The sequence below is a fragment of the Cryptomeria japonica genome, chromosome 8 (genome assembly GCF_030272615.1).
Source record: "Cryptomeria japonica chromosome 8, Sugi_1.0, whole genome shotgun sequence".
Taxonomy (NCBI): Eukaryota; Viridiplantae; Streptophyta; class Pinopsida; order Cupressales; family Cupressaceae; genus Cryptomeria; species Cryptomeria japonica.
Window position 1 is genome coordinate 480,059,867 of NC_081412.1, and position 27,671 is coordinate 480,087,537.

General features: G+C 36.5%; 1 protein-coding gene across 2 annotated transcripts; it reads right to left on the minus strand.

The window, feature by feature from the left end:
* Positions 1–22,798: 22,798 nt before the first annotated feature.
* LOC131074613 (uncharacterized protein C24B11.05) lies at positions 22,799–26,899 on the minus strand. Of its 2 annotated transcripts, XM_058011261.2 has the most exons (9): positions 26,280–26,899; positions 26,071–26,125; positions 25,741–25,806; positions 25,524–25,621; positions 24,367–24,404; positions 24,088–24,175; positions 23,668–23,907; positions 23,509–23,574; positions 22,799–23,410 (listed from the first exon to the last, which is right to left on the minus strand). In XM_058011261.2, exons 2-9 carry the CDS (start codon positions 26,096–26,098, stop codon positions 23,261–23,263), a joined length of 774 nt encoding a protein of 257 aa, XP_057867244.2. In that variant the 5' UTR covers positions 26,099–26,125; positions 26,280–26,899; the 3' UTR covers positions 22,799–23,260. The 2 variants fall into 2 exon arrangements, with proteins under 2 accessions (XP_057867244.2, XP_057867243.2); XM_058011260.2 differs by having other exon boundaries at positions 26,071–26,575.
* Between the last annotated feature and the right edge of the window lie 772 nt (positions 26,900–27,671).

Genomic DNA, 27,671 nt, shown 5'->3' on the forward strand with positions numbered 1-27,671 from the left:
ACAAATTTAGCTTTGCCTTGAAAATTTTTGATATCTTTCTTGCATGACTCATAGTGAGGGAACCTTACTACTGATAGTCATGGTTCTCCCTCGTGATCTTCCCTTTTACTTTGTCAATCGAAGTCGTAAGATCCTTAGTCCACTGGGGGCTTGGTGTATCTTGCCTCCTTGACGTGGTGAAAGTTTTTCAATGTTGTTTCCTTGTACTTTACCGGAAGTATGAGCGTACGCTTATACTCCCGCTAAAGTGGGGGCTAAATGTAGCGTCCTAAAATTGTGACACTTGCAATTTCGACTACATTTGGGTCTTCACGATGGCGATGCAACACTGAACCTGAATGGAGACCCCGAAACTTGCTCACGACACCAAAAACTGCATTTTTCCAGCACCCTGGCCTGATCCTCCGTGCACCCTGCTGTCCCGGGAGGTGGGACCAGAGCGCCCAGCGCCCTGGTCCCCCAGGACCATGGCACCCAGCGCCCTAGTCCCTCGCCCTATTTTGGGCCCGGTCTCCTATGGGACTTCGGGCCTTTTTGTTTGCAAATTGGAAAATAACATTTCCTGGTCGACCTAAGGTCGGGAAAATCAGTCTTTTAACCCTAATTGGCAAGTATAAAAACTACTTTTCCTCTCCCATTTTAGAGGTCGAAAAGAGGAAGGACATATGTGTACAAGACGTGGAAACGACATTCAAGCATTCAAGCATTCAAGCATTCCTTCAAGCAATTGATCATTCTAAGTCTCCATTCAAGGCTAAGTGTTGCATTCAAGACAAGGATTCAACCATTGAAGAGGAGATCACTTATTACATGCTACAACATACAACATGCAACAAACAACAACATCTATACCTTCGCATATAAGGATACAAACATCCTTACAACAAGGTATTAGTACTTGTTTTACATTACATTTACAGCATTTCTCATTTCTTGGTTAATTCCAAAACTGGGGTTTGACCTAAGGGCAAACCCCTAATCCCTAACCCCCCAATCGTCTTCGCTTTTCTGTGTGTAGGTTGCAGGTACGTGGCTGAAATTGAAGATTGGAATCCTTGTGCAGAGACGAACAGATCCCCCTTCGTTTCGCGGATTTTTCGGAGGACTGTGTGCACGCCGGGCGCCATCGTCCCGTCAACTTTCGCTCAAATTTGCAGAACAGCACCGTCTCAACATTTTACTGCTAATTCCAGGTCTGCAGCTTCATATCATATCCCTATCTCTATTTATAAGTGAATCTTTCTTGCTTCTACATGCATTCCTAGTTCAATCTTTCTATCTACATTTCTTTACAAAAGAGGGTATCCTTGCTATCACAACCCTTGAAACTCATTTAGAATCCAATCTTGCATTGCGTGGGATTGGATCTTGTGGGTTTCAACCCCTCTTTTGAATGTAAAGTCTCCCCTAAGTGAAAACCATCAACCCTAGTGACTCTCCCTTCTCTCTCCTCGGAGTTGGGGAGGGGAGAACGACTAGGGTTTGATTTTTCCGCTTTACAAGCACGCACCAAATAGGGCGTGTAGCAAATGCATTTGCATTTTGACAAGTGCATTTTCAATTTGGAAATTGCAATTTATCCTTCTCTTCCAGCTTCTTTCTCTCTGAATATATACAAAAAATATAACATTTAAGTATACTTTAAGTTATATTTTATGTATATATTATCAGGACGTTTGAGAGTGGTTCCATATCTCTAGGAGCTATAATGCAGATTCTAGTTTTAAGAGTATTCATATAAATTTCAGATTTAGTCAAATTTTAGTAATCAGCATGCTCGTATCAACATTCTCTCTCTCTTGCCTCTCCTTCTCTTTCCCTATATTCCCCCCCTCTCTCTCAGGTATCTACCTCTCTTTTTGTCCCTCCCTCTCTTGCACTTGGTCTTTCTCTCCCTCTAGTATCTCCCTTAACCCCTACCTTCCTCCCTCTCTCTCTTTCTCACTCTCTCCCTCCATCCCTCTCTTCACTTCTCTCTCTCTCTATCTCCTTCTTTGTGGTTGATGGAAATAAAGACAAATACTAGGGAGAGAGAGAGAGAGAGAGAGATAGAGAGGAATATGCTAAGGGAGAGACCTGAGAGAGAGGGAGACCAATTGAGAGATATGGAGGTAGGAAGGGAGCTTAGATTGATGGAAAGAGAGGGATATACTAGGAAGAGAGCCTAAGTGAGAGAGGGGGAAAGAGAGAAAGAGGGAAAGGTAGGGGTTGAGAAAAAGAGAGGGAGATACTTGAGAGAGAGAGATAGCCCTACCTTCCTCCCTCCCTCTCTCTCACTTGAGATATCTCTCTCCCTCTCTCCCTCCCTCAATTCCTCCCTTCCTCCATCTCTTTCACTTCAATTATCTCTCTCAACCCCTCCCTTCCTCCCTCCCTTTCTCTCACATGGGCTCTCTATCTCTAGTCTCTTCTTCTATTTCCATCAACCTCTCTCTCTCACTTAGGCTCTCTCTCTATTCTCTTACTCATTTTCCATCCCTTCCTCCCTCTCTCTTAGGTTAGGCTTGGGAGGGAGAGAGAAGAGAGAGGAGAGAGGGAGAGAGGGAAAGAGAGGGAGAGATACTTGAGAGAGAAAAGGAGGGTGAGAGGAAGAAATACTTGAGAGAGAAAGAGAAAGGGAATAGGAGAGAGCAAGAAAGAGTGTTAGAGGGAAAGAGAGAGAGAATTGAGAGAGAAAGAGAAAGGGAGAGAGGGAAATAATGTGAGAGAGAGAGATAGAGAGGGAGGTAAATAATGGGAAGGAGAAAGGGAGAGGGAAGAGAGAGGATGGGGGAGGGAGAGAGGGGAAAATGGAGAGAATAAGAAAGAGAGACACCTGAGAGAGAGAGAGAGAGAGAGAGAGAGATAGAGAGAGAGAGAGAGAGAGAGAGAGAAATGGAGAGAAGGGGAGAGAGAGAGAGATCTAGATAGAGGGTGAGAAGGAGAGATAATGGATAGAGAAAGAGAAAGTGAGTGGGAGGGAGAGAGGGAAAGAGAGAGAGGTAGCTGAGAAAATGAGAAATGGAGGGGCAGGGAGAGAATGGAAGAGATAGAGAGAGAGAGAGAGAGGAATAATGTGTGTGTGTGGTAGATAGATAGAGAGAGAGAGAGGGAGTGGGGGAGATATAGAGACACCTAAGAGGTGGATGGAGGGACTGTGTGTGAGAGAGAGACTTTAGAGAGATAAAGGGAGAGGGAGGGAGAGAATGGACAGAATGGGACATAGACACCTGAGAGAGGGGGGGGGAAGGGGACGAAGAGAGGGAAAGAGAGACATAGAGAGAGACTTGAGAGGGAAAGAGGGAAAAAGAGAGGGAAATGGAAAGAGAGAGGGAGAGAGGGAAAGAGAGAGAGACTTGAGAGATACAGAGAGTTAGAGGGAGAGAGAGAGAGAGAGAGAGAGAGAGAGAGAGAGAGAGAGAGAGAGAGAGAGAGAGAGAGAGAGAGAGAGAGAGAGAGAGAGAGAGAGAGAGAGAGGGAAAGAATGGGATAGAGACAGAGACACCTGAGAGGGGAAGAGAGAAAGAGGGAGTGGGGGAGTATAGAGAGACATGAGAGGTGGATAGAGGAATTGTGTGTGTGTGTGTGTGTGTGTGTGTGTGTGTGTGTGTGTGAGTGAGAGAGAGAGAGAGAGAGTGAGAGAGAGAGAGAGAGAGATAGGGAGAGACTTGAGAGGGAAAGAGGGAAAGAGAGGGAGGGAGGGAGGGAGAGGGAAGGAGAGAGATACTTTAGAGAGAACTGTGTGTGTGTGTGTGTGTGTGTGTGTGTGTGTGTGTGTGTGTGTGTGTGTGTGTGTGTGTGTGTGTGTGTGTGTGAGAGAGAGAGAGAGAGAGAGAGAGAGAGAGAGAGAGGCAAAGGGAGGGGGAAGGGGAGGGAGAGAGAGAAAGAGAGACATAGGGAGAGACTTGAGAGGGAAAGAGGGAAAGAGAGGGAGGGAGGGAGGGAGGGAGACGGAAGGAGAGAGATACTTTAGAGAGAAAGAGAGTTAGAGGCAAAGAGAGAGAGATATGTGAGAGAAAGAGAAAGGGAGGGAGAGGCAGAGAATGGACAAAATGGGATAGAGACACCTAAGAGAGAGAGGCAAAGGGAGGAGGAAGGGGAGGGAGAGAGGGAAAGAGAGAAAGAGGCACATAGGGAGAGACTTGAGAGGGAAAGAGAGAGGGAGAGAAGGGAAAAGGGAGGGGGAAGGGGAGGGAGAGAGTGAAAGAGAGATAGAGAGAGATAGAGAGAGATAGAGAGAGAGAGAGAGACTTGAGAGGGAAAGAGGGAAAGAGAGATGGTGAGAGGGAGAGAGGGAAAAGGAAAGAGAGGGAGAGAGATGTGGAGGGAAAGAGAGAGAGAGTTGAAAGATAAAGAGAAGGAAAGAATAGGATAGAGACACTTGAGAGAGAGGGACAAAGAGAGAGAGAGAGAGAGAGAGAGAGAGAGAGAGAGAGAGGTGGATGGAGGGATGGTGAGAGAGATACCTAAGAGGCGGAGGGAGGGATGGTGAGAGAGATACCTAAGAGGCAGATGGAAGGATGGTGAGAGAGAGAGAGAGAGAAAGAGAGAGTGATAGATAGAGAGAGCTTGAGTGAGAGGGAGGAAGGGATGGAAAAATAGTAAGAGACTAGAGAGAGAGGTGAAGAGGGGGAGAGAGGGAGAAAGAGAGATGATGATGAGAAAGGGGGAGAGGGAGTGGGAGGAGAGAGGGAGAGAATGGTAGAGAGATACACCTGAGAGAGGAGGAGAGTGAGATAGAGAGATAGAGGTTGAGAGGGAGAGATACAAGAGATAAATAATGGGAGAGAAAGAGAGATGGAAAGAGAGTTAGAGAGAGAGAATGGAAGGGAGAGAGGGAAACAGAGTTAGAAGGAAAGAGAGAGAGACTTAGAGAAAAAGAGAAAGTTAGGGGGAGGGAGAGAGGGAGGGAGAGAGGTACACTTGAGAGAGGAGGAGAGTGAGATAGACAGATAGAGGCTGAGAGGGAGGGAGACTTAAAAGATAACGAATGGGAAAGAAAGATAGAGGGAAAGAGAGTTAGAGAGAGAAATAGAGAGAGAGAAAGAGGGAGAGAGGGAATCAGATGAATAGAGGGAGTTTAAAGTTAGAGGGAAAGAGAGAAATAATGGAAGAGAGAGACACTTGAGAGAGGAGAGAGAGATAAAGAGATAAAGGTTGAGGGAGAGAGACTTGAGAGAGAGGGAGAGAGACTTGAGAGAAAGAGAAAGGGAGCGGGAGGGAGAGAGAGAGAAAGAGAGATAGAGGGAAATAAAGAGAGAGGAAGAGAGAGGAAGAGAAGGGGAGGGGGAGGGAGAGGGAGATAATGGGAGACATAGAGACCTTAGAGAGGGGGAGAGAGTGAGAGATAGAGATACTTGAGAGAGGGAGAGAAAGAGAGATATCAAGTGAAAGATGGAAAGAGAGGGATAGAACAAAGAGAGAGAGTGGTTGAGGGAGATGGGAAAGAGAGGGAGAGATACTTGAGAGGTAAGGAAGTAGAGAGGGAGAGACCTAAGAGAGAGGCAAGGGTTAGGAAGAGAGGGGGAATGCAGGGAAGAGACCAAAGAGATAATGCTAATATGAGAATGCTGATTATTGAAATTTGACTGTCTGAAATTTATATGAATACTCTAAAAACTAGAATCTACATTATAGCTCCTAGAGATCTGGAACCACTCTAAAAGGAAAAAGATAAATAGAAATGTGACTTATACTTAAATTTTATATTTTATGTATATATTCACAGAGAGAAAAGGTGCGCGCTAACTGATTTTTTTTTTCATTTGGCACATGCCTTATTTGGCACGTGCCAAACATGTTGCCTTGGAAAACACCAAGCCAAAGGCTTGGATTTTCCTTGGGCATCCAACCCAAAGGCTTGGACTCCCTTCTCAGGCTTGAGACGTGTTTTCCAGCAACTATTGAAAATTTTCTCTTTTTTTCATGCTCTCCATCAAGTTGTGTTTCAATGCAATTAAAAAAAAACAACTGTGTAGGGGAAAAAGCGAGACTAGGTTAACATGTCCTAATCCTACCTTTTGAACACATTGCGGAATACGAAAGAGCCTAGAGGTATCACACAATTGGCTACTTCTTTTTGTGAAAGAGAGAGCCACTGGCTACCTATTAGGGTTTCTATTCCTTTGTTGTAATTGAAAGATAAAATGATGCAAGTTCAATCCCTAACCCCAAGTATGAACTAATAACAAGATTGCAGAATTGAACTTAAACTATGGAAAGTTGTAAACACAAAGATAAGACAAGAATGCAAATGCGTACCCAGAGTCAAAATCTGAGTGGAAATGTTCGGGACTAGGGTGCGGGCGCCACTGTCCTGATTCTGTTCCTGAAACTGCTCCCGAAACTGCTGTTTTGCAACCTGGAAAACTGTCCGAACTACCAAAACTTGTTGTCTGACAGGGGGACCAGGGTGCCCAGCGCCCCTGTCCCAGGGACCAGGGCGCCTAGTGCCCCTGTCCTGGCAGGACCAGGGCACCCCACGCCCCTGTCCTAGTCTTTTGTGCTGAAACTTGATATAGGGTTCGGTCTCCGTCTGCTTCTTTCGAATCTGCAACTTACGGCGTCATCTGAATCCCGAAATCTGCACTTATATCTAAAAAGGTGTTTTGGGCGGCTATATAGGGTTTTGCCTTAGTCAAACCCCCGCTTTGGTGATTTCCACCTCCACGAATAGCCAAGTTGTATTGTAACAGTAATGTGTGTGCAGACCTTGTGTGTGTGCAAGATCCTAAAATGCAAGCAAACTAGAGCAACCTAGAAAGTAAACCCTAATTGCTTGTAGATGACAATGTAAATGCTCCAAATCAAGATGCAAAGTGATCTAAAGCATGAATGCAAGTGACATAATGAGGCTTATGCAAAGACATGAAAACAACATGAAATCATACCCAACCCCAAGGGAGGGGTACAAGCCAATCTTCAGTCGATGATCCCTTATTGCTCTTCAATGCCTTCAAAGCCCTAAGTGGATGAATGAATTTGATGAATGCTTGGAGGATGAATGTTGAGTGTTGCTGAAGTCTTCAGAGATCTGCTCTTTCGCTGCATATGAGGTTCCTCAAAACAAAATTCGGATCCTTTCAAATGAAGAAAGAGAGCTCTTATGTATGAAACCCTAGGTCTTAATTCCAACTTTTGGCCGACCTAGAGATTGAATCTCCCGCCAATTTCTTGGGGTTAAGCTTTATTTTATGATTGGATCGCGCTCCTAAAATTTCGGGAAAAATGTCCGGGACCGTGTGCACTCCGAGCGCCACGGTCCCGACAACTTTTCACCAAATTTTCAGGGCCGTCAGATATGATGATTTTAGAGCGAATCCCGAAGTTATAGGTGATTTCGAGATGTTTTGACCCCCGAAATCAAGCCCCCAAGCTCAGAATAAGGCCTAATTAGGGTTTTTGATTAAGTGATGTATTGGAGGAATAAAATGAAAGGGGCACACTTTAATGAAAGGGCCCGACTTTACGATGTGGAAGATGATGAAATAGAACCTTTAGACCTAATTAATTTGATTAATTAAGTGCTAAAGGGGAAACGCAATGCAAAATGCAAACTGCGCCAAGGCGGGTGCTAAACTAGGTGTGAAATTGTACTGCTTTAGCAAGTGCGTACAATTTATGACGTTACAACACCATACAATCGTCAAGCTCTCTCTTAGCTATCCAACCATATAATTCTTTTCAAATTTTGATAATGTTAAGGTCTTCATCCATAATTTCTTTTGTTAGTGTGTCTGATTTTTGTCAAAAACCAACATGTTGTATTTTGGCCATAGATTTTTACTCGTTTATCGAATTTTGAAAAAAATTACATTTTTAGAAACTAGACTCCATTCTACACAATTTTATAGAAAAAAAAATCTGATTTTTTTTATTAGTTGGCATAAACTTCAATGTGTTAACTGCTTTCTCATTGGAGCGATTTGCAAATTTCTAAAAAAAAATTGACGTTTTAGGGGCACTATATTTCATGCTATGTTATTTTTTTCTAAAAAAATAGGACCAATAAATGTGGTGCCCCTTTTTGAAACCCTTAATCTCCTCTATTTTCAAAACAAATTAGTAGTTTAGAAATTAGATTCAGAGAACTTCAACTTTTGTTCTTGTTGCATCTTCAAATTTTGAGTGTACCTATCTTCAATTTCTTGTCGAAGTTCAAACTTTGTTGATTTCAGAAAAATAAAAATAAATTTAAAAAAAAAAAAAAAAAAAAGAAGTGGCATCTTAAAACCCCTTTTTGGTCCCCCACCTTTGTGTACTTACCCTACTCTTCTCTTTCATAGCTACATCAAGATCTTCAAGTGCCACAGTAAGTTGCTTCTGCGAACCAGAGTCCATTTATTCAATCTTCCAGATCTTCCTCAAGTTGTTAGGCTTCTTCCGAGGAACTAAGCTCTTATACCAATTGTTGGAATCAATGAACACTGAGAGGGGGGGGGGGGTGAATCAGTGTTTTATAATTTACAAACTTATTAAGCTAATTCACAAACCACCAGATGTTCAAGAATTAAAGTAAAGTGCATAAACATAAAGCAATCAACCACACAACCATAACACCAAGATTTTCACGTAGAAACCCGAAAAGGGAAAAACCACAATGGGATTTGAACCCACAATATTATTATACTATGGCTAGGAGTATGATAGCATTACATGAAGGGAATGCACTTGCATTTAGACACATTGCCTAAAGCTCACTGCTCAAGTACAAAATAGGGCTACAACCGAAGGAAGGCTCACTGCCTTACGAACAATTACAATTGATTACAATAATAAATGAACTGAAGTATAGCATCTATATATGCCAAAAAACAGTTCCGGTTAGGCTCAAATTGACTTCTGCAACTATTCTGCTTATCTGCTTTTTTTCCTGCTCTATCATACACCAGAGCACCAAAATCTTCAATAATAGTCACCAGACTTCACATTCGCTCATACAGACTTCTCACACTCTTCTCATACATCAAAATGCTCAAATGAGTCGTTCTTATATATCCGCGTCAACAAAATGAATCATTTCTCATGTCGGCTTCCAAAAACCGCATAACACGCAACATGAAACGTGTAACCTTAAGCTGGCTCAATCCGTCCACAAATCCATATGCGGACCTAAACAGAATGATAAAAAGCTTCACACAAGTCGGTCCAATCACCTCGAACATGAAACCAATCATCGAAATCAATCCAAAGATTCTGCATCACATGCTACACCAAAATAGCTCTGTTCTAATTGAATTATTGGATACCAGAACTTCAATCTCACTCATGAATCAACACCTGATATTAGGATTAAGGAATAATCTACCTCAAACCTTGAATCATCTGCCTTTAACACCGCAACCAAAGTTACACAACCAAAATCAAGATATGCAAACTGTACTTATACTCTACCGGTTACAGTGTTCCATCTCCCAGACTTATGCCTTATGAACAATATGACTTTCGGTAAATCAAATCTATGTACACCGGATATGATTTCTTAACTGGGTTGCCATCAATGATAACTCCTAAGCATCAATCATGCATCAATCTTTACCAGAACAGTGTCTCTTGCCAACACAAACATGTCGACCACCTTGACATGAACTATTGACATCTATCTCCCTCTAGCACTCCATGGGCCCAAGAACATTGTCAAAGCACGTATGAGCATACCAATATATTCGACTACGCGCATCCACATCTCCTATCAATATTGCATGCATCTTCACACATAGTTAATCTTATAAGATATACATGGCATTATTCAAGAATCTATTACAAGATGATGATGATAACTCACATCTTATCAATGCTTAAGTAGATTAGTATAATAATCCATTAATGACCTCTTACTCTTTGAAGTCATTAAACCTTTTAAATAAATTACACGACTATTAAACCAAATTATGATCCTCTAAGTCATGGCCTTATCTTATGGTATTCATAAAGATACTAGCATTTGGCTAAGATGATAAGTCTTATATTGTTCCTTGAGGAGGTAGTAAAGATTTTACAAACTTTAGAATTAGAGGATCTTCAACTCAAACTATTATGCTTACCTCTTAATCCTAAAGCCATAGATATGGTGCTTGCGCTAGAAAGCGATCCTTTTCCTTCCTTGTTATTTTATTCCCCTTCCATATGGTTTGATCTGCTTCTTCCATCATTCTATTTTTTAAGCCTCCAAAACATGCATTAAAAACAACGTAGATCCTCCTCTTAAATGTTTCCGTCAGCAATGTTTTTAAATTTTCATTCTCATTTGCAGCTTTCCTACGTTGGAAAAAAAAAGAAACTTTTAGTTTAATGTTAGAGAACTCTCAATATAAAAAGTGGGCTTTGTTTTCTTTTTCCCTACTAAATTTTCCTTACGTTTATTAAAACTTTCTTTCCTTTAAAGTATCGATGCTTTTACTACCTTAGAACTTTTTCATAATATAGAAAATGTAAAATAAATTTTATATTTAAGTTTCTCTTTTCTTTTCTTTTTTTATATATTATATAAAGATTTTTATTAAAAATAATAATATATATTTAATTCAAATATAATTTCTATTTTATTGTTTTTACAATTTAAAGAAAAATAATAATAAATAAATAAAGTTATAAATTATTTTGTAATTTACAAAATAAGGTTGTGATAGGTATGAGTACACAAGATCTCAACGTGTGTCTTAATCTTATGTGACGTGACAACTACCTTGATACAAATCTTAAATGCATGATGGAATTTAATAATTTCCTAAATAAAATATTAAATAATGAGATATGACTCATATCTTCTAGAATGCCACCCAATATATCTAACGTGATCTTATGAACAATATTAAATGACAAATTACATAAAGTAAATTTATGATAAGTAACTTATGCCAACTAATCTTAAGTAAGCTTAACGTGTAAGTGACATTTAATGACAACTAACTTATGATATGACAATTAATTGTCATGTATGCCTAAGTAAACTTAACATGTGAATAAGTTCTAACTATAAACAAGATTGGATATAACCTCATTCACACCAACATCGCCTTAAATGCGACTTAGGGAGAAAAATTATTATGCAAATGTTGAAGACTAATATGATGAAAGCAATATGGGTCCCGACAACTATATTAGTTAAGGTACTCATGCATGCAATTAATCATGCAAATAATCTCTCATAAACAGAGAAAAGGAGAAAACCTGGTGGAGTAATGCAAATCATGTACAAGTGAAAGACGAAGTGATGTATGGAGGTCTCAACATCAATAATTCATGGCCTTAGTATTATGCATAAAAGGGGCATTCGACAAGTCCATTGACATAAGCCATGGTTTAGTTTGTTTCTTTATCATTGAGGGACAATCATATTTCATGGACATACCATTCATCACACAATCCATAAAATACTAATTGAGTCTTCTACGAGACAATATGAAAGTCTACCCTTACTGTGGAGGCCCTTTTCTCACCTTGTTCCTTGGGGAAGTAATTTCTTATGTGGCCTTCTCTAGAGTAGTATGAACACCAAATGTTTCGTTTACGTTTATTCCACCATCTTCTTTAGCCATTATTTCTTGGTGCAATTTCATTTGTTTTATTGATAATATCATCTTTTCCTATGCATCATTTTATTTTTCTTTATTTGATCTTCTCTAGGGATGGGCTTCAATGTGGTGAGAAAAAGTAATTGCATTAGAGAAGTTGACAAAGGTTCTTCCATCCATTTAGATTCATTGATGTCTCTATCTAATTTGGAGATGAACTACTCAACTTTTTTTGGTTAGGGGTTCTTCTAATTTGTGGGTTACCTCCTTAAATAATTTATCATACTCCTTCACTATTTATCCTTTCTTTTGAATTAGGTAGCTCATTTTATCACATTTTTATTTGGGACTTATAGGGTTTCAAAATTTATTTTTTAACTTCATCCCAATCTCTATTATGTTTTAGATATGCTTTTATGTACTATTCAAGAGCACATTTTCACAAAGAGACTACAAAATTAAATATTGTTGTTTTATCTTCATCAATTATATTCCCTTTTTGAAATGGATTCCAATATGAAAATGTGCTCTATAGCCTTGGTGGTGTCATTACTGAAGACTAGGAGTCTTTTTGAAGGGTCCATGGTATGTTTACTTTCTTTTTTATTTTCTTTGTAGTAGGGTTATGCTACCTTATTCTCCTTTCTAAGACTTTTTAGTGGCATAAGTTTATGTTCTCTATATTTTTCTCTTGCTAATTTGTTTCTAGAGAATAATTTCCCCAAGATCTCTTCACAATCAACTAGGAATTGCTCCTAGTGATATTTCATTTCTTCTCAAGCATACCTTCTTGTATTGAAATTCTTTTTTTTTTATACGATGTTAGGGATGGATCATAGTTTAGGGTGTATGCCTCTTCAAAGTGATGTTTCATATTTGGGGATATCTTTTTTTTTTAGAGGAAATTGTTTTTGTTATCGTTGACAAGTCTTTACCCCAAATCAAACATGATATTGTTTTCTTCTTTTGTCTCCTCTTTTCTTTCTCATACTCCTATTTACTAATTGTTCCAAATAATTTTCATTAATAGATAGTAATTTCTCTAGGCTTTTAAGGAAATCCATAAATTTTCCTTCCAATTTAATTGTAATACTTTATAGGTCTAGTTCTATCGATAGTGTAATAGTGAACTGTAGTAGTGTTGGAGCCTCACTATTTCCACAAACCTTTGCTAATTTTTTCCTCGATACGTCATAGTTTCTTCTTTTTAGATATGTTAAAATTTATCCTACTTTTTCCAAATGGAAGGTCATTTAACTAGGAATTTTCCATTATTCTTTAATTACTTTTCCTTTTCTCTTTTTGACAACACCCACATTGGTGTGCTCACTTTTTCTCTTGTCCACATTCTCCATTCTTATACGAGTTTGTATATGATGCAGAACTTGAGCATCTTGATGATCAAAGATTTATTTTGTAGCTCCTACTTTTCCAATTGAGATCACACATTCATATTTTGCTAGTGATACACTGATAACTTGCAATGAATCATTGCAATATGTATCACATTGTCTTCCTGATTGGGATTCCTATTTTTCAAACATTTCATTTTTGTTTATGGAGTCTCACATTTCAGATTTGGAGGACTAATTTGAGGGTTTATCTCTCTTATTTGATGATCTAGTCATGGCACAATTGTTGTCACTTCATATTTTTCTTTGAATCTTGTTCAAAAATAGTTTCTATATGTTCCTTGTTTGTCACCTTATATTGTGATTAGGCATGTACCTTTAATTGGTTTGTGAAATCTTCATCATCGAAGGACTCGATGACACATGAGTGGTTTTTCAGAGACATCGTCTTACATTTGTATTCTACTTCCTACCAATTCCCATATGGAATGGGAAGATCCCTACGTTTGTACTTGGTTTATCTTCTTCCCAAGGGGAGAATTGTTGTTTGTAGGCATTGGACTACGTCATGTCTTCTATTATTCACCATTTCTACATGATATTATATAGTGTGTGAGGCTATATAGTCTCTCTCTTTCCTTCCTATGGGGGATCATTGGTTGCATATTCATGATGGATGTAGTTCTTGGGGGTATCATTGAATCCTTCATACACTATCCTTGATTGTATCTTTTCTCTCTTTTGGAGAGGAGTTTTGTCCCACTGAGTTTTATCCTTTTCTTCTTTTGTGACAGATTTGCATTGTACATGGGCACCTGGCATGGTCTTGTTGTTGGGACCCATTTTTTGCATCTTTGTATTAGTTTTTGTTCCTCCCTAAGTTGCACTTAAGGGGGGTGTTGGTGAGAATAAGGTACCATACCTAGTGTTTTTGCTAGTTCCTAGTAGGGTTTTATTCATGTAACTTAAGTTTACTATAAGTTTCTATAAGTTTTAGTTGTCAAGATAAGATATGTTGTATATTATATTTATGATCTTTATTTGACTCTAGTTACCCATGTCATTTAATAATTGATTGAGGTTGTTGTCTCATGATACAGGATTAAGACACATGGACCAACATTATGTCTAATCATACTACATCACACATTTTTTTAATAAGAAAAACAACTCATTATAATATTTTATATTCAATCAATCATTTTATGCATCCTTATTATGCAAGCTATTCTTGCCATTCTCTCTTGTGGAAGTTGTTTTGGTCTTTCATGGATTTTGGGGGTGTTGAAGAGTCATCAATCAACTACTACAAGTTGTTTATTGGAATTATAAGAAAATAATGTAGAACAAAAACTAAAATTATAATCAAAAGTACAGATCTAATCAGTAATAGAACATCTCCAATCTAAATTTGTACATCCAACTAATCTACTATCTTCGTAACATTCAAAATAAAGACCATAAAAATGGTCTCTTTAAGAAACCTAAGAATCCTCTAAGTAGCATTGGGACGTGTCTTCTTAGGTTCTAACATGAACCTAAATACCATGCTCATTATATATGTGATATCAAGTCAAGTAGTAGTTGAAAGTAGATCAAGTTTTCAATCAATGGTCTATATAAAGTGGGACTCATTTGATCAAATTCAATAAAAGTTGATAACTCGTATCTAACTTCAATAGGCGTGGCAACTAATTTGGAATCAGTCAAATGAAATCTCTATATGATATTTAAAGCATACTTTTTTTAGTACTTTTATGTTTGATCTTCATTTTGCCATACTTTTAGACCAAGAAAATTGTGCATTTATCCCAGATATATTATTTCAATTTTTGTAATCATTGTTTCTCTAAAATCTACAAATAAAGTTAAATTATTCTCAATGTAGATAAGATCACCCACATAGAAAAATAAGATAATAATATCACTATCTAAGTTCTTAATATAAATATTGGGATCCAATTTACATTTTACTAAACCTTTTTGATGTAAGTGTAAGTAAATTCCAAAATACCATGTTCTCGGTGCCTACTTAAGACCTATAAGGCCTTCTTGAATATGTATATGTAATGTTCTTTAAAATATATTGCAAACCCTTTAGGTTATGCTACATCAATATAACCATTCAAGAAAGTACTCTTAACATGTATTTGATAAATAATCCAACTTTAAAGAGCTATCAAAGACGATACTAGTTTTATAGTATCCCTTCATGTGATTAAAAAAAAAATCAATGTAATCAATGTCTTCTTGTTGAGTGTACCTGTTGGATATCAATCTAACCTTACACTTATCAGTGTTGCCTTCAAATCTATACTGGTTGTGTACATCCACTTTGTAGCAACAACTTCCAAGTATCAAGACATAACTTGATCAAATCTCATGTGATATTCATTTTAATTATCATTTTCTCACCATTTATTGCTTCAACCATTCTTTTTCATGAGCTTTCTAAAAAAATAATGGGACCTTCATTTTCATGATTTGATTGTCAAGGTATAGTTCAATTTTGCATATAACTTTGTTACCAATTTCTCTAAATTTGTGTTCAACATGAGAGTTGATGAATTTTTTTTAGCAACCCTTTGATAGATATGTACCTTCTTATTCCCACATTCAAGGATTCAAGGTTTGTAGCATCAATCAAAACTATAATACATTATTCTTCCTCATTAGCTACATCAACCATAGTTTAATTTTCCTTTGGTGTGTTTAATTTCTTCCCATAATATCATATCTTTGTTTATCACTAATTTATTACTAGATCATTCTAATTAGTGATAAACTCTTCTTCCTCATTATCTACATCAACCATAGTTTGATTTTCCTTTATTTCTTTGCCTTTAGTGTATTTAATTTCTTCACATAATATCATATCTTTGCTTATCACTAATTTCTTTCTTACTAATCATACACTTCTTATATGTTTTATTTTCAAATCCATAACCAATGAAAATACATTTTAGGGATGTATCATTCAACTTAGACTTTTTTCTTTTGGTATGTGTGCATAGGAAACACATTCAGATACTACCAAGCAATCAACTCATGACTTAATTTAGAACATGATTTCTTAGGAACCATTCCTTGAACTACTTTTGTAGGAATTTCATTTAGCATATAGACTATTGTAGATATTGCTTCTAACTGAAAACTCTTATTAAAATCTTTTATTTCATCATTCTCCTTGTCATCTCAACAATGGTCTTATTATTCTAAAAAAAAAATCCTTTTGTTGTGGACTGAAAGATGTAGTGAACTCTCCTAATTCCATATTTTTCTGTAATATTCTAAAAATAGATTTGATTTGAAGATTTTGTTATGGATTGAAAGAAGTAGTGAACTCTTTTCCATTGTCTAATCTTGTTGCTTCAATGTTGTGACCACTCTATTTTTCAACCAACCTCTTAAATTCAACAAATCTATCATATATAATGTTGATTTTGTAGTCACGCAATATACCCAAGTTTTGTGTGAGAAATCATTAATTAAAATATGCTAACTTATGCAGAAAAAGTGTTTCTATGGAAAGACACAAATCCTTATGAACATTTTAAAATGTTGTTTAGCTCTTCTAAATAGAACAACGAAAAACTATTTCTATATTATTTTTTATAATACAATTTTCACCCACTTATTTTCTATTTTTGATAAAAGATAATCCATCTTTTAAAAAAAAATACTAAAACTAATATGTTCATACTTTTGGAACCATATTCAACTTTCATTTATTTCACAGTTTTGCTTTGGTATAAATGAGAGGAAACGTTCTATCTCCTATTATATTTGATTTTTTTGAGCTCGAGCGGTTGGATATAAGAGTTCACCAGAAGTTGAACTCTTATATCAACCCACACCAACATGAGCTCCATAGCAATAAACAATGAATCAGAAGAATGATTAACAGATTATCAACACAATACAAATGTGCAAGGCCCAAAACAATATATATTATTTAAGGAAATTTCTAAGACCCAAAACAATATATATTATTTGAGGAAATTTCGGCATACTATTTGAGAGTGGAGAATAACTTTTATGCAAAAAAGAAAAACAAAATACCATCTTCTAGCCAAATACCAGTTTTATTAAAAAAAAAAATCATTTCATCTCCTGACAACCCCATCCCAAAAATTGTTGAATAATGAATTCCAACTGGCGCAGACCTTTCAATTCCTCAAATTTTCCTCTATCGGTGGTCTCTTGGCATTCTATTTTGAGGAGATTTATGATAACGTATAATTATTATTGCTTGCTGATGTAATAAGTTGTTGGAGATGTAACTCAATGAATAGAAGTACCTAATAAACAAAGTTTTATCTTTCTTTCTTTTCCTGAGGATATAGTCATTATGGTGAACCACGTAAGTTTGATGTTTTGTGTGTATGTGTGTTGTGTTCAATTTATTTTGCATCTGTTATATATATTTGGTTATGTATTTTTTTTTCTGTGTTTTTATCAACAATTGGTATCAGAGATTGTTCAGAAGCTGAATAGGAAATTGTAAAGAAATTCCTGGAAGATGGAAGAGGTAATAAATGGAGAAGTGAAAAATTCTCAAGACAAAATTTCAGAATGTGGAAGATGTAAATGGAAGCGTTGCTAATTCAAAGAGACCTCTCAATCATGGTGGAAGACAAAGCAAAGATGTCGACTGTAATGGCTGATGAAGAGTGGGAGAAAATGGATAAGAAGGTAAGAGCAATGATTATCCTTTCTTTATCCAGTAATGTATTATCTATTGTTGCAATTGAGAGAATAGCGAAAGGAATGTGGGATAAGTTGTTTGATATGTATGAAATGGTTTCCACTTTAAACAAAGTTTTTCTTATGAAGAAATTGTATAACTTGAAGATGAAGGAAGGAGGTAATATGTCAAACCATTTAAATGAATTCAAGGCTAATTAATTTTCGTGAATATAAATCTAAATGATGAAATCAAGGTTGTTTTGTTATTGTGCTCTCTACCTGATAGCTAGGAAAGACTAGTGATGGCAATCAACAATTTAGTATTTGCAAGCAAGGAAGCATATTAAAATTTGATGATGTTGTCAAGACTCTCCTTAGTGAGGATATGAAAAGGAAGAATCAAAAAACTTCCTCATGAGATGCTTTGGTATTTGGCAATAGAGGGAGACCTAAGAAAGAGACAAAAATAACAAATAGAAGAAGATCTAAAACTAATAAGAGGTCTAAGTCTAGATGTAAAAATGCAGGTTGTTGGTTTTGTGGCAAAGAAGAACACAAAGAAAAATTGTTGGTCATCTAAGAAGGTACAAAAATACTTAAAAGGAAAATGAAGTTAAAGAAGGTACAAAAATAGTTAAAAGGAAAATGAAGTTAATACTACATATAAAGAGGATATAGGTGCAATAGTTTTGTCTACAAGTGAAACTACAACTAATGCATGGGTGTTGGATGTGTTTCTCCTCATGCAACTTCATGCTAGGAAGCTTTCAAAAATAATATCAAGAAGGTAAATTTGGTAAGGTCTACCTTGGTGACAATGAACAATGTGACATTGTTGGTAAAGATGATGTGATGTTAAATTTAAAAAATGTAAATAATTGGTTGTTGCAGGATGTGACCAAAGGAGCATAAGTAAAAGAGACATGTTCATAAGTCTAAGGGGAATCTAATTATTATGGGACAGCTTGATGCTCAAGGATGGTCAAATACTTGAAAGGTGACCAAAGGAGCATAAGTAAAAGAGACAGCAAATTGGGCACTTTGTATGTGCTAGAGAGTCATGCTTAAGTGGGAGTTGCAATGGCGGTTGGGGATAGCTGGACATAGCTTTGGCACAAGAGACTCAGTCATATGAGCAAGAAAGGACTTGAAATTTCGCTCAAAAGGGATTAACTTCTAGGTTTGAAATATGTTGATTTAGAGTTGTGTGAGAATTGTATCTACAAAAAACAAAGGAGGATTAGATTCTTTAATAATAGACATGACAGAAGATAAGGTCATTGGAGCTCGTGCACTCAGATGTATTTGGTCCCATGAAGGTATTCTCTATTAGTGGGTCAAACTATTTTGCTACTTTTCTTAATAATTGCACTCTTAAGGTTTGGAATTATATGTTAAATAGAAAGTCAGAAGTATTTGGCAAATTTAAAATATTCAAAGCGAGTGTTGGAAACAAAATTGGCAAATAAATCATGTGCTTGGAAACTGATAATGGTGGAGAGTTTTTCTCTTTGGAGTATGATAACTTTTGTGCAATTGAGAGGTTGAATCGAACAATCTTGGAGAGAGCTGAGAGTATGCTCTCTAATGCAAATTTGGGTAAAGAGTTTTGAGCAGACAGTTAATATATTGGTGTAACCGATTAACCAAGATCTATCTTCTCAGTTAGACTTTGAGATTCTAGAGGAAAAGTGGTTGGGAAGAAGAATTTTTTACAATCACTTGCAGGATTTTTGTTGCAAGGTATTTGTTCACATTCCTAAGGAGAAGAGAACAAAGTTGGATGTCAAATCCGAAAGATGTACTTTGTTGGCTATAGAAAAGAGCAATGCATCTATAGGTTGTGGGATCTGATTGCCAAACAACTAACTTGAAGCGGAGATGTTATCCTTAATGATAAAATAATGTGCAGTTTGTAAGAACAAAGAACACTAGCAAAGGAATATGTGCCATTGGCTAATATCACTAATGGAAATGATATATTTAAAAATCAAGTCAAAATTCACAGGCACCAACACTTGTAAGCAACTTGTAGCCCCATAAACCTCACTCACCCCCTGCAAGCTCATCCTATGTGCATGTTGTGCATGTTTGAAGCACAACATCAAGTAGGAGTTTAAATTCCATGCAGGCCCTTTCACTACTTATGCAGTCCAATTTACAGTCTACATAGTCTCCTTTGCAGCTACTAAAATTTATTCCACAATCCGCCCCCTTCATTTGAGTGACTCCTTCTAGCACATCATGCTCTGCAGGGTCTAGTTTCTATCGTGTTGTGGGTGATGTTGGTCCCATGCAGCCTCCACCAAGTCAACCCTTGTTGCAAGTGATGAGGGAGCTAGTAGATGATAACTTCTAATTTGGCCCCCTTTACTAATTCAAATCTGCCGCCTTGCAACTTCAACACACAGAAGAACACTCCACCACAGGAAAATACACAGGTCAATGAGCAACAATCAGTTCCTCAATTGAGGAGGTCCACTAGGGAGCATTGACCTCCTACTAAATTTGATATTTTGTCCATTATCTATAGTCTCTGATCAAGAGCCAGCCACATTCAGAGATGCCTACACATATATAAATCGTTAGAAATGGATGTTGTTGGCAAATCACACATGGGACTTGGTCTATCTTCCACCCTATCGAAAAGCATTAAAAAATCGATGGGTGTACAGGTCAAAAGAAGGGGAGGCAAGAAGCAATACCGGGCTAGATTGACGGTGAAGGGGTATGACCAATAGAAGGTTGTAGACTTCAATGAAATGTTTTGACATGTTATGAAGATGACTACCATCCAACCAGTCTTGGGCTTGGTAGGTGTCTGTTATCTCGAATTAGAGCAACTTGATGTTAAGATTGTGTTTCTTCATGGTGACATAGAAGAATTATTATATATGCAGCAGCCTGAAGATTTTGAAAAAGAAAGGCATGAGAACTTATTTTGTAGATTAAGGAGAAGCTTATATGGACTCAAACAAGCTCCACAACAGCGGTATCTCAAGTTCAATTCCTTCATGGCTGAGCAACATTTCACGAGGTGTGAATCTGATACGTTTGTTTATTACAACATGTTGGACAATGGTGAGTTTGTATTATTGTTGTTATACATTTATGATATTGTTGTTATATGTTGATGATATGCTAGTGACCAATACTAGTATGAGTGTTGTTAGTAATTTGAAACAACAATTAGTTCACAAGTTTACAATGAAGGATTTGGGGGCAGCAAAGAGGAGTCAAGGCTAGACAGGAAAGAGAGATCAGATTGTCATATGAAAAATACATTGATAAGTTTTTAGACAAGTTCAATATGAAGGGTGCAAAGGCTATAGGCACACTACTTGCTGATTATTTCCACTTGTTCTCCAAGATGTGTCCCAAGACACAAGAAGCCCAAGAGCATATGGAAGGAATTCCTTATTCATCTGTTGTTGGGAGCCTCATGTATGCAATGATATGCACTAGACCCGACATTGCTCATGTAATTGGGGTTGTCAACAGATACATGAGCAATCTAGGTAAAAATCATTGGCAAGTTATTAAGTGGATTTTGCGATATTTGAAAGGCACTTCTAACTATGTTTTGTGCTTCGGAGGAAAAGATGCACAACTACAAGGTTTCATCGATTTCGATAGGGCCGGTGATTTGAACAAATGGAGATGAACTACTATTTATATTTTTTCATTTGCTGGGGCAACATGTGGTTGCACTCTTAGCTACCGAAACTGAATACATTGCTCTCCTTGAAGGTGCCAAGGAGATGGTATGGTTGCAACATTTTATAGGTGAATTGAGATGCAAATATGTTTTTACTCTCTTTTGTGATATCAACAATACTATTCATTTGGCCACGAATGCAACATTTCACAATCGAACAAAGCATATTGAGCTGAGGTATCATTTCATCTGGAGTATTCTTGACGAGGGCAAACTGAAAGTCGAAAAGATACATACATACATCTAGTTGATGCACTGACAAAGATTGTCTCAAGGGAGAAGCTCAAGTTGGGAGAAGCTCAAGTTTTGTAAGGTTTGTCTTGGCATTGTCAAAATGTGGCAATATGCCTGGAAAAGTGGGGGAACATCTCTAAGTGACATTCTTTGCAGCAGTGGTAGGCCTTCAAGTGGGAGATAGTGGGAGATTGTTGGATAACAAAGTCCAACAGATGCAAACCTTCCACTCCTCAGCTTTCACTCTATTGGTGGTCTCTTGGCATTCCATTTTGACGAGACTTTCAAACACAAAAACATATGTGGATAATGTATAATTATTATTGCTTGCTGATGTAGATGTAACTGGATGAACATAAGTATTAAACAGAGTTTCACCCTGCTTTTCCCGTGGATGCAGCCATTACAGTGAACCACATAAATTGAGCGATTTGTGTGTATGTGTGTTGCGTTTATTTTGCATCTGTTATATCTGCACTTTTATCAACAAAAAATTGCTGTTACATAGATTAGCACTTATTATATGTTATCATTTCAATTTGGCAAGAAAACTGCTCAAATCTCTCTACATAAATTGGAAAGGTCCAAGTCCCTACTGCAACTAATAGCTTAAATTCCTATAATAAAAAGAAGACTCCTCATTTTCAGGTATACTTAACATATTTTAAAAAGATATGAACTCCATGGAACACCGGGCACAGTGAAAATAGCAGCTGCAACCATCCCTTCCATGGAACCCCACTGTAAATCTCTAGTTATTTATAACTCTTTCTCGTTAGAATTTTTATATACAGGAAGAGAATGTGACCTTGTTCAGAGTACTAATTAATTGTTATATAATTCATAAAGGGATACCAAATCCCCAAGATAAGATGCTAAGATTCACATATTAAGTGGTTATTTCTCCAGAAATAAAATATTAATCCTGGCGTATGGAACCCCACTTTTCCTGATTGTATACTTACGACAGTTCACCATTTTCATAACTTTCATAATTCTTTTTGATATCTGAAGCAAAGATTTCTTAGTGTGGTAATTTGTAAATGCTTTCATAGCAAAATTTGATCCCCCTTTGCTGATTGCAGTGGCAATTTATTTACATCTGTAAACAACGTCCAGTTCTGAGTTTATCTCTTGCAATTCATTGCATTTTAAGATGATACTGTACACTTTTCCTGATTGTATACTTAGGACAGATCACCATTTTCATAACTCCCATTATTCTTTTTGATATCTGGAGTAATGATTTCTTAATGTTGTAATTTGTAAATGCTTTCATAGCAAAATCTGATCTCCCTTGTAGTGGCAATCTATTTACATCTGAAAACAACATACAGTTCTGAGTTTAGCTCTTGCAATTTATTGCATTTTAAGCCAAATGTTCTTGATGATACTGTATGTTTTTTATTAAAGCAAGCAGGGATTTTTAAAGGGCCCAGACCCTCGTACATGAAGAAAGATTAAGCAATAAGCATAGGAAGACAACAAAGGGCAACCAAAGGAACAACAAAGACACTACAAAAAACAGGACATGAAGATGCTTTGGGAAGAGGAAAATAGAGTGAGGGAAAAGGGCACTTGATCCTTCTTTCTGAGAACAAATTGAAAAGTTAATTTGTTGAAAATATCCATTTTCATGGATGAGATCAAGAAATGATTTACATCAAAGGCGTATTATACCCAAGATTAGATACCCTTCAAGATTACAGAAATGGGAAAGGTGTTCCAAAAACTTCTAAGTGAAGGGTGTCCCATTTTCTGCAAATGAGATTGCTTTATGCATTTACAACAGTTTCAATACCCACTGCTCTTTCTGAGTGTTCAGAGTTTTCATTCCCTTCCCAAATCTCAGGTAGGGCTTCCTTTATATTGTGAATGCTTTCAAGTGCTAAGTCTGCTCCTTCTGTCCGGACTGAAGTCCCAACCTAATAACTCAGTGGTCAAAAACTTTGTAAGTTAATCAACTTAAACTAGTCACAAACAAAAAAAAGAAATTTAACAAGTAATTGTCAAATGGTCTTACCAATACGGTATGCAGGCCTACATGTTTTCCTGCTGCTATATTTCTTTGACTGTCATCAAAGAAAACCTACAAAGAAAAATAACGAGCTCAATAAACTTACAAAAATCTGCTGAAATGAAAACTGGAAGCAAACTGAGAATCAAGTCTGCAGAAACATACAGTTCTTTTTGGATCAGCATTTGCAAGGACAAGAGCACGCTCTATAGCCTCTATCGAGGGCTTGCAAACAACGGGTGTCTTGGAGATAACAGAAAAGTGTACATCCCAGCTGTTATTGTTTTCAGCAGTTTCTGGACTAGAATTGAGTGTTTCAAAGCATATCACACCTTCAAAACAATCTTCCAACCCAAGCCTGCTCAGCACTTTTGCAGCATGGACTTTGTCACTGTTTGTAAATATCTATTTCACAAAACAAAGAGTTTAGTTGTATGCATTCAAATTTCCAAAAACTCCATAGGCCCTCTCAAGAACTAGGACACTGCATTATCTGGTACCATGATCAAATTAAGAACTTATACAAGCATTCAAAACTGATTTTTGCTTTCAAAAAATTCAACATCATGAACCAAAAGAGCTTACAATTTTCCGCTGAGGCATGCTCAGTAATAAATTCTTTAGGACTGGGTCGGGTTTAAGGTTCTCATATGGCAATCTTCCATGAACATAACTGTACAAGAAAATGTTCTGATTAAGTAAAAAAAAGTCAAGAAGGAATTTGAAATAAAAATGAAACTTGAAAAACCAAACAAATTAGTTTCCAAAAACTCAATTTTTCTTGATCTGGGGCATTTCATTATTGATAAAAACAAATTTAAAACCGTAACATCCAATTCAGCGGGCATCATTTTTGAGATATACCTGTGATAATCATCGTAGTCAAAGTCATAGCCCAATGCCTGTATAGATCCACAAACAAGGTAAAAAGTATGAAAAAATAGTCCATAAGAAAACATTCATCGACATCATCAGTTGCAAGCTTCATTTACAACTTAAGCATGTAACTTTAATTATCTGTTGGAATTAAAAATTTGTATCAGGTTTACAAATCTTTTATCATCTGAACAGGGATATAAAGCATTGTATAATGACTGGACTATAGACATTATAGATGGAGACGGGGTACACAGTTCAAATCATATATTAATTTTGACTTCTACTGTGAGACTGATCATAGTTCCCAATATCCTAATCAAAGAAATTAGTGCAAGAACAACTTAAGTTCCACAAATAGCATTGCACGATCCAATCTCACCCAATTAAATGTCATATAAATTCACCTCCAAATAGAAAGAATTCATATAATTTCTATCTTAATACTTAAACTACTTCCTAGACCCACAACAAGAGTTGAGAACAATTTCCCCTGAAAACAACAGTGAAATTTGACCAATGCCCAAATTCCCAAATTACTAACCACTGAAACAATAGTTCCTGGGAAATTTCAGATTCATGCTTGACCTACAGAGGAAGTGGGGAGCATACTTCATAGTTCAAGTAACATATTAATGTTGATTTCTACTGTTAAAACTCAGAGGGATCATATCTCCAGAGCTAATAAAGAAAGAATGCAAAATATGGCATGATCCAAACTCATCCAATTAAATGGGTCATATGAATACACGCAATTAAATCCATCCTAATATTTTGGTTACTTACAGTTATAATCCAAACCTACAACAAGAATTTACCAAAATTTTCCCTCAAGACAACTGTGAAATCTCAACAATGTATAAATTCCATTTTTTTTATATAACCAAATTTAGACAACATTTTTTTACAACTTTCAGGGAAACATTTGCTAGACTTACAGTAACTTGTTTACAGAATTGTGTCTGCAGTCAATTGTGAGGAATCTCCCACTCACAAAACTTCCCAAAGTCTTTCCTAATTAAGTTAAATGCAAAATTCTCTGTTTTATTTATGAAACCGGATCCTTAAATCCCCATAACCTTGCCTTCAAAGGAAAAATGCATTCCAGAATTCCATCAAAACCCAAAAAGTGAAAGAATACTAACCCTGAGTCCCGCCATAGTTGTCCCATATTTCTTGTACAATTCTCTGCAATAAGCTGTCACTTCTTTCCTATCCAGTCCGAATTTTTGAGCTACATAATCTATCATACCCACAATTCAAACCTCATCACTTCATTGAAGAGTTCATTTAAAAAAATCATCATGGCCTATGAAACAGGGAAAATGTCTTATATATCTCAAAACTTCAGCCACAATATACCTCCAATATTCTTGGTACATGCTACACTGAGTCCTGAACTTTCAGGGTACAATGTGTCATCAAGATCTGAAACAAACGCCAAAGAAATCAGAAATTAACCTTTAAAGAAACAAAAGGTAAACGCCTAGAAGATGCACATCAAAGTGGGTATTCATTAAAGTCATGAAATTTCCACTGTTTATAATAATGGCTTGAAATATTTCTGGATTTGACTGTATAACATTTTTTTTCACCAATATTTGGGATCACATTGCATGACCCATCATCTTCATAGCAAGAAAATAAAAGAAAATGTCTTTCAGAACAAAATCAAAGTTTAATCAAACTCACCAAAAAGAAGGCACTCATAACGAGGCATCTTCTCTGCCACGGCTCTGTCACCCACCTCCATTGTTGAATTACAAAACACAAATTGCAGACAATAAATACACCAGAATGCAAAATGAATACAAGCAATGCAGCCTCTGCACAGAGCAGTTACAGGTGCAAAAAGAGATAAGGATAGATAGGTAGAAATGCACAAGATTTATATGCCTTACAAGCAAGATTGATGAACAGATCGCGGGGGAATTATAATGGGGGCATAGAATCGCTTATATAGAACTCCAACGGCCATCACAGAAACCCATATAAATTTGACACCGCAAAAGTCAAATGAATGTTTCCTTGACCATTGAAGTTCAATAAAAGAGCTCAACAAACCAAACCAGACGTGTAAGGCGCAGATTCATTCACTTGGAAATTTGTGCACCAAATTTGTTTTCTTGGCACGCTTCCAGACGTTTTACTTGTTATTGTGAAATATATATATATATTAAAAAAAACAGAGAGATCTTCTATGTGGAAGACATTTTCTCACAGAAAAATTGGTTGACAGGCAGGTTCGATCGTCAAATTTAGGCTTTAATCACAGTGCCTCTCGTGTGCCGTGAACGCCGATTTTGCAGGAAGCATATTCGGAAAGAATGGCTTAAAGGCAGACAATTTTTCAAACGTGAACGGTGCAGATTCAATCCAAAGCACCTGGAGTGCATCTACACCGTCCCGTACAATATTTTCTGAGCTTTGAGTAGAGAGGAATTGACGAGGAGTTTGTAAAGCATTCTATTTTCCTCTTGATTTTTCTTTAGAGATTGAGATTGAGATGATGATGATGATGACCAGGCCATTAGAAGAGATTACCTTCATTCATGCTCAAAATTTGTAATTATAACAGAAGCATTTTATGTGGTAGCAAGGAGTCCTATAAACAAAAAGATTAAAACACAATCAATATTTTGATGAAAAATAATAACAGAGTAAAAAATAAAACAAATGAATTAAGAAATAATAAAAGATGGGTTTTTAAAAAAATTATAAAATAATTTTTAATAGTTTTTAACAATTTTAGAGATGCATTTATGATATTTATATTGGTTATTTTTTTTTATGTTTTTAAATAAAAATATTAATTTATTTTGATCATAAATATTAATTTTTTAATATTTTTTACATTGTTGATATATAAGTTGCTTGGTATATGTTATTACCATCGCTCTTATTTAATTATTAAATTACTATAAGATAAAACATTTCAATTGTGAAAATAGCATACACTTTAATGTAAAACATTGTAATTATGAAAATGCTATACAAGTGACATATTTTGCATGAATTGTGTCCATGATATTGAAGGTCTTAGAGGCTTTTTTGGGCTTGAAAATGGTCATAAATATAGCAGGTTATAGCTTGATAGAGCACTTCACGAGCTTTCCAAGGTGGTTCGTCAATCATACTCTTTAAATAGAAATAAAAATGTGTTAGAGACATAAATGAGTTATAAATGAGCTATTTAGTGTATAATAGTCTATATTATTCTATTATTAGTACTTGCCTTAGGCAATAGTCAATACTATTGAAATGAGTTTTTTGTTTTTGCAGTTAACTAGTTA

Bases quoted from the DNA above. Each gene is read 5' to 3' on its own strand.
- LOC131074613 (XM_058011260.2), bottom strand. From the start codon at position 26,131: ATGGAGGTGGGTGACAGAGCCGTGGCAGAGAAGATGCCTCGTTATGAG. The intron at 24,405-25,523 runs GTTAGTATTCTT...GGATCTATACAG, and splicing joins CAACTATGGCGGGACTCAGG to GCATTGGGCTATGACTTTGA. The intron at 24,176-24,366 runs GTATATCTCAAA...TTTCTTGTACAG, and splicing joins GACTACGATGATTATCACAG to TTATGTTCATGGAAGATTGC.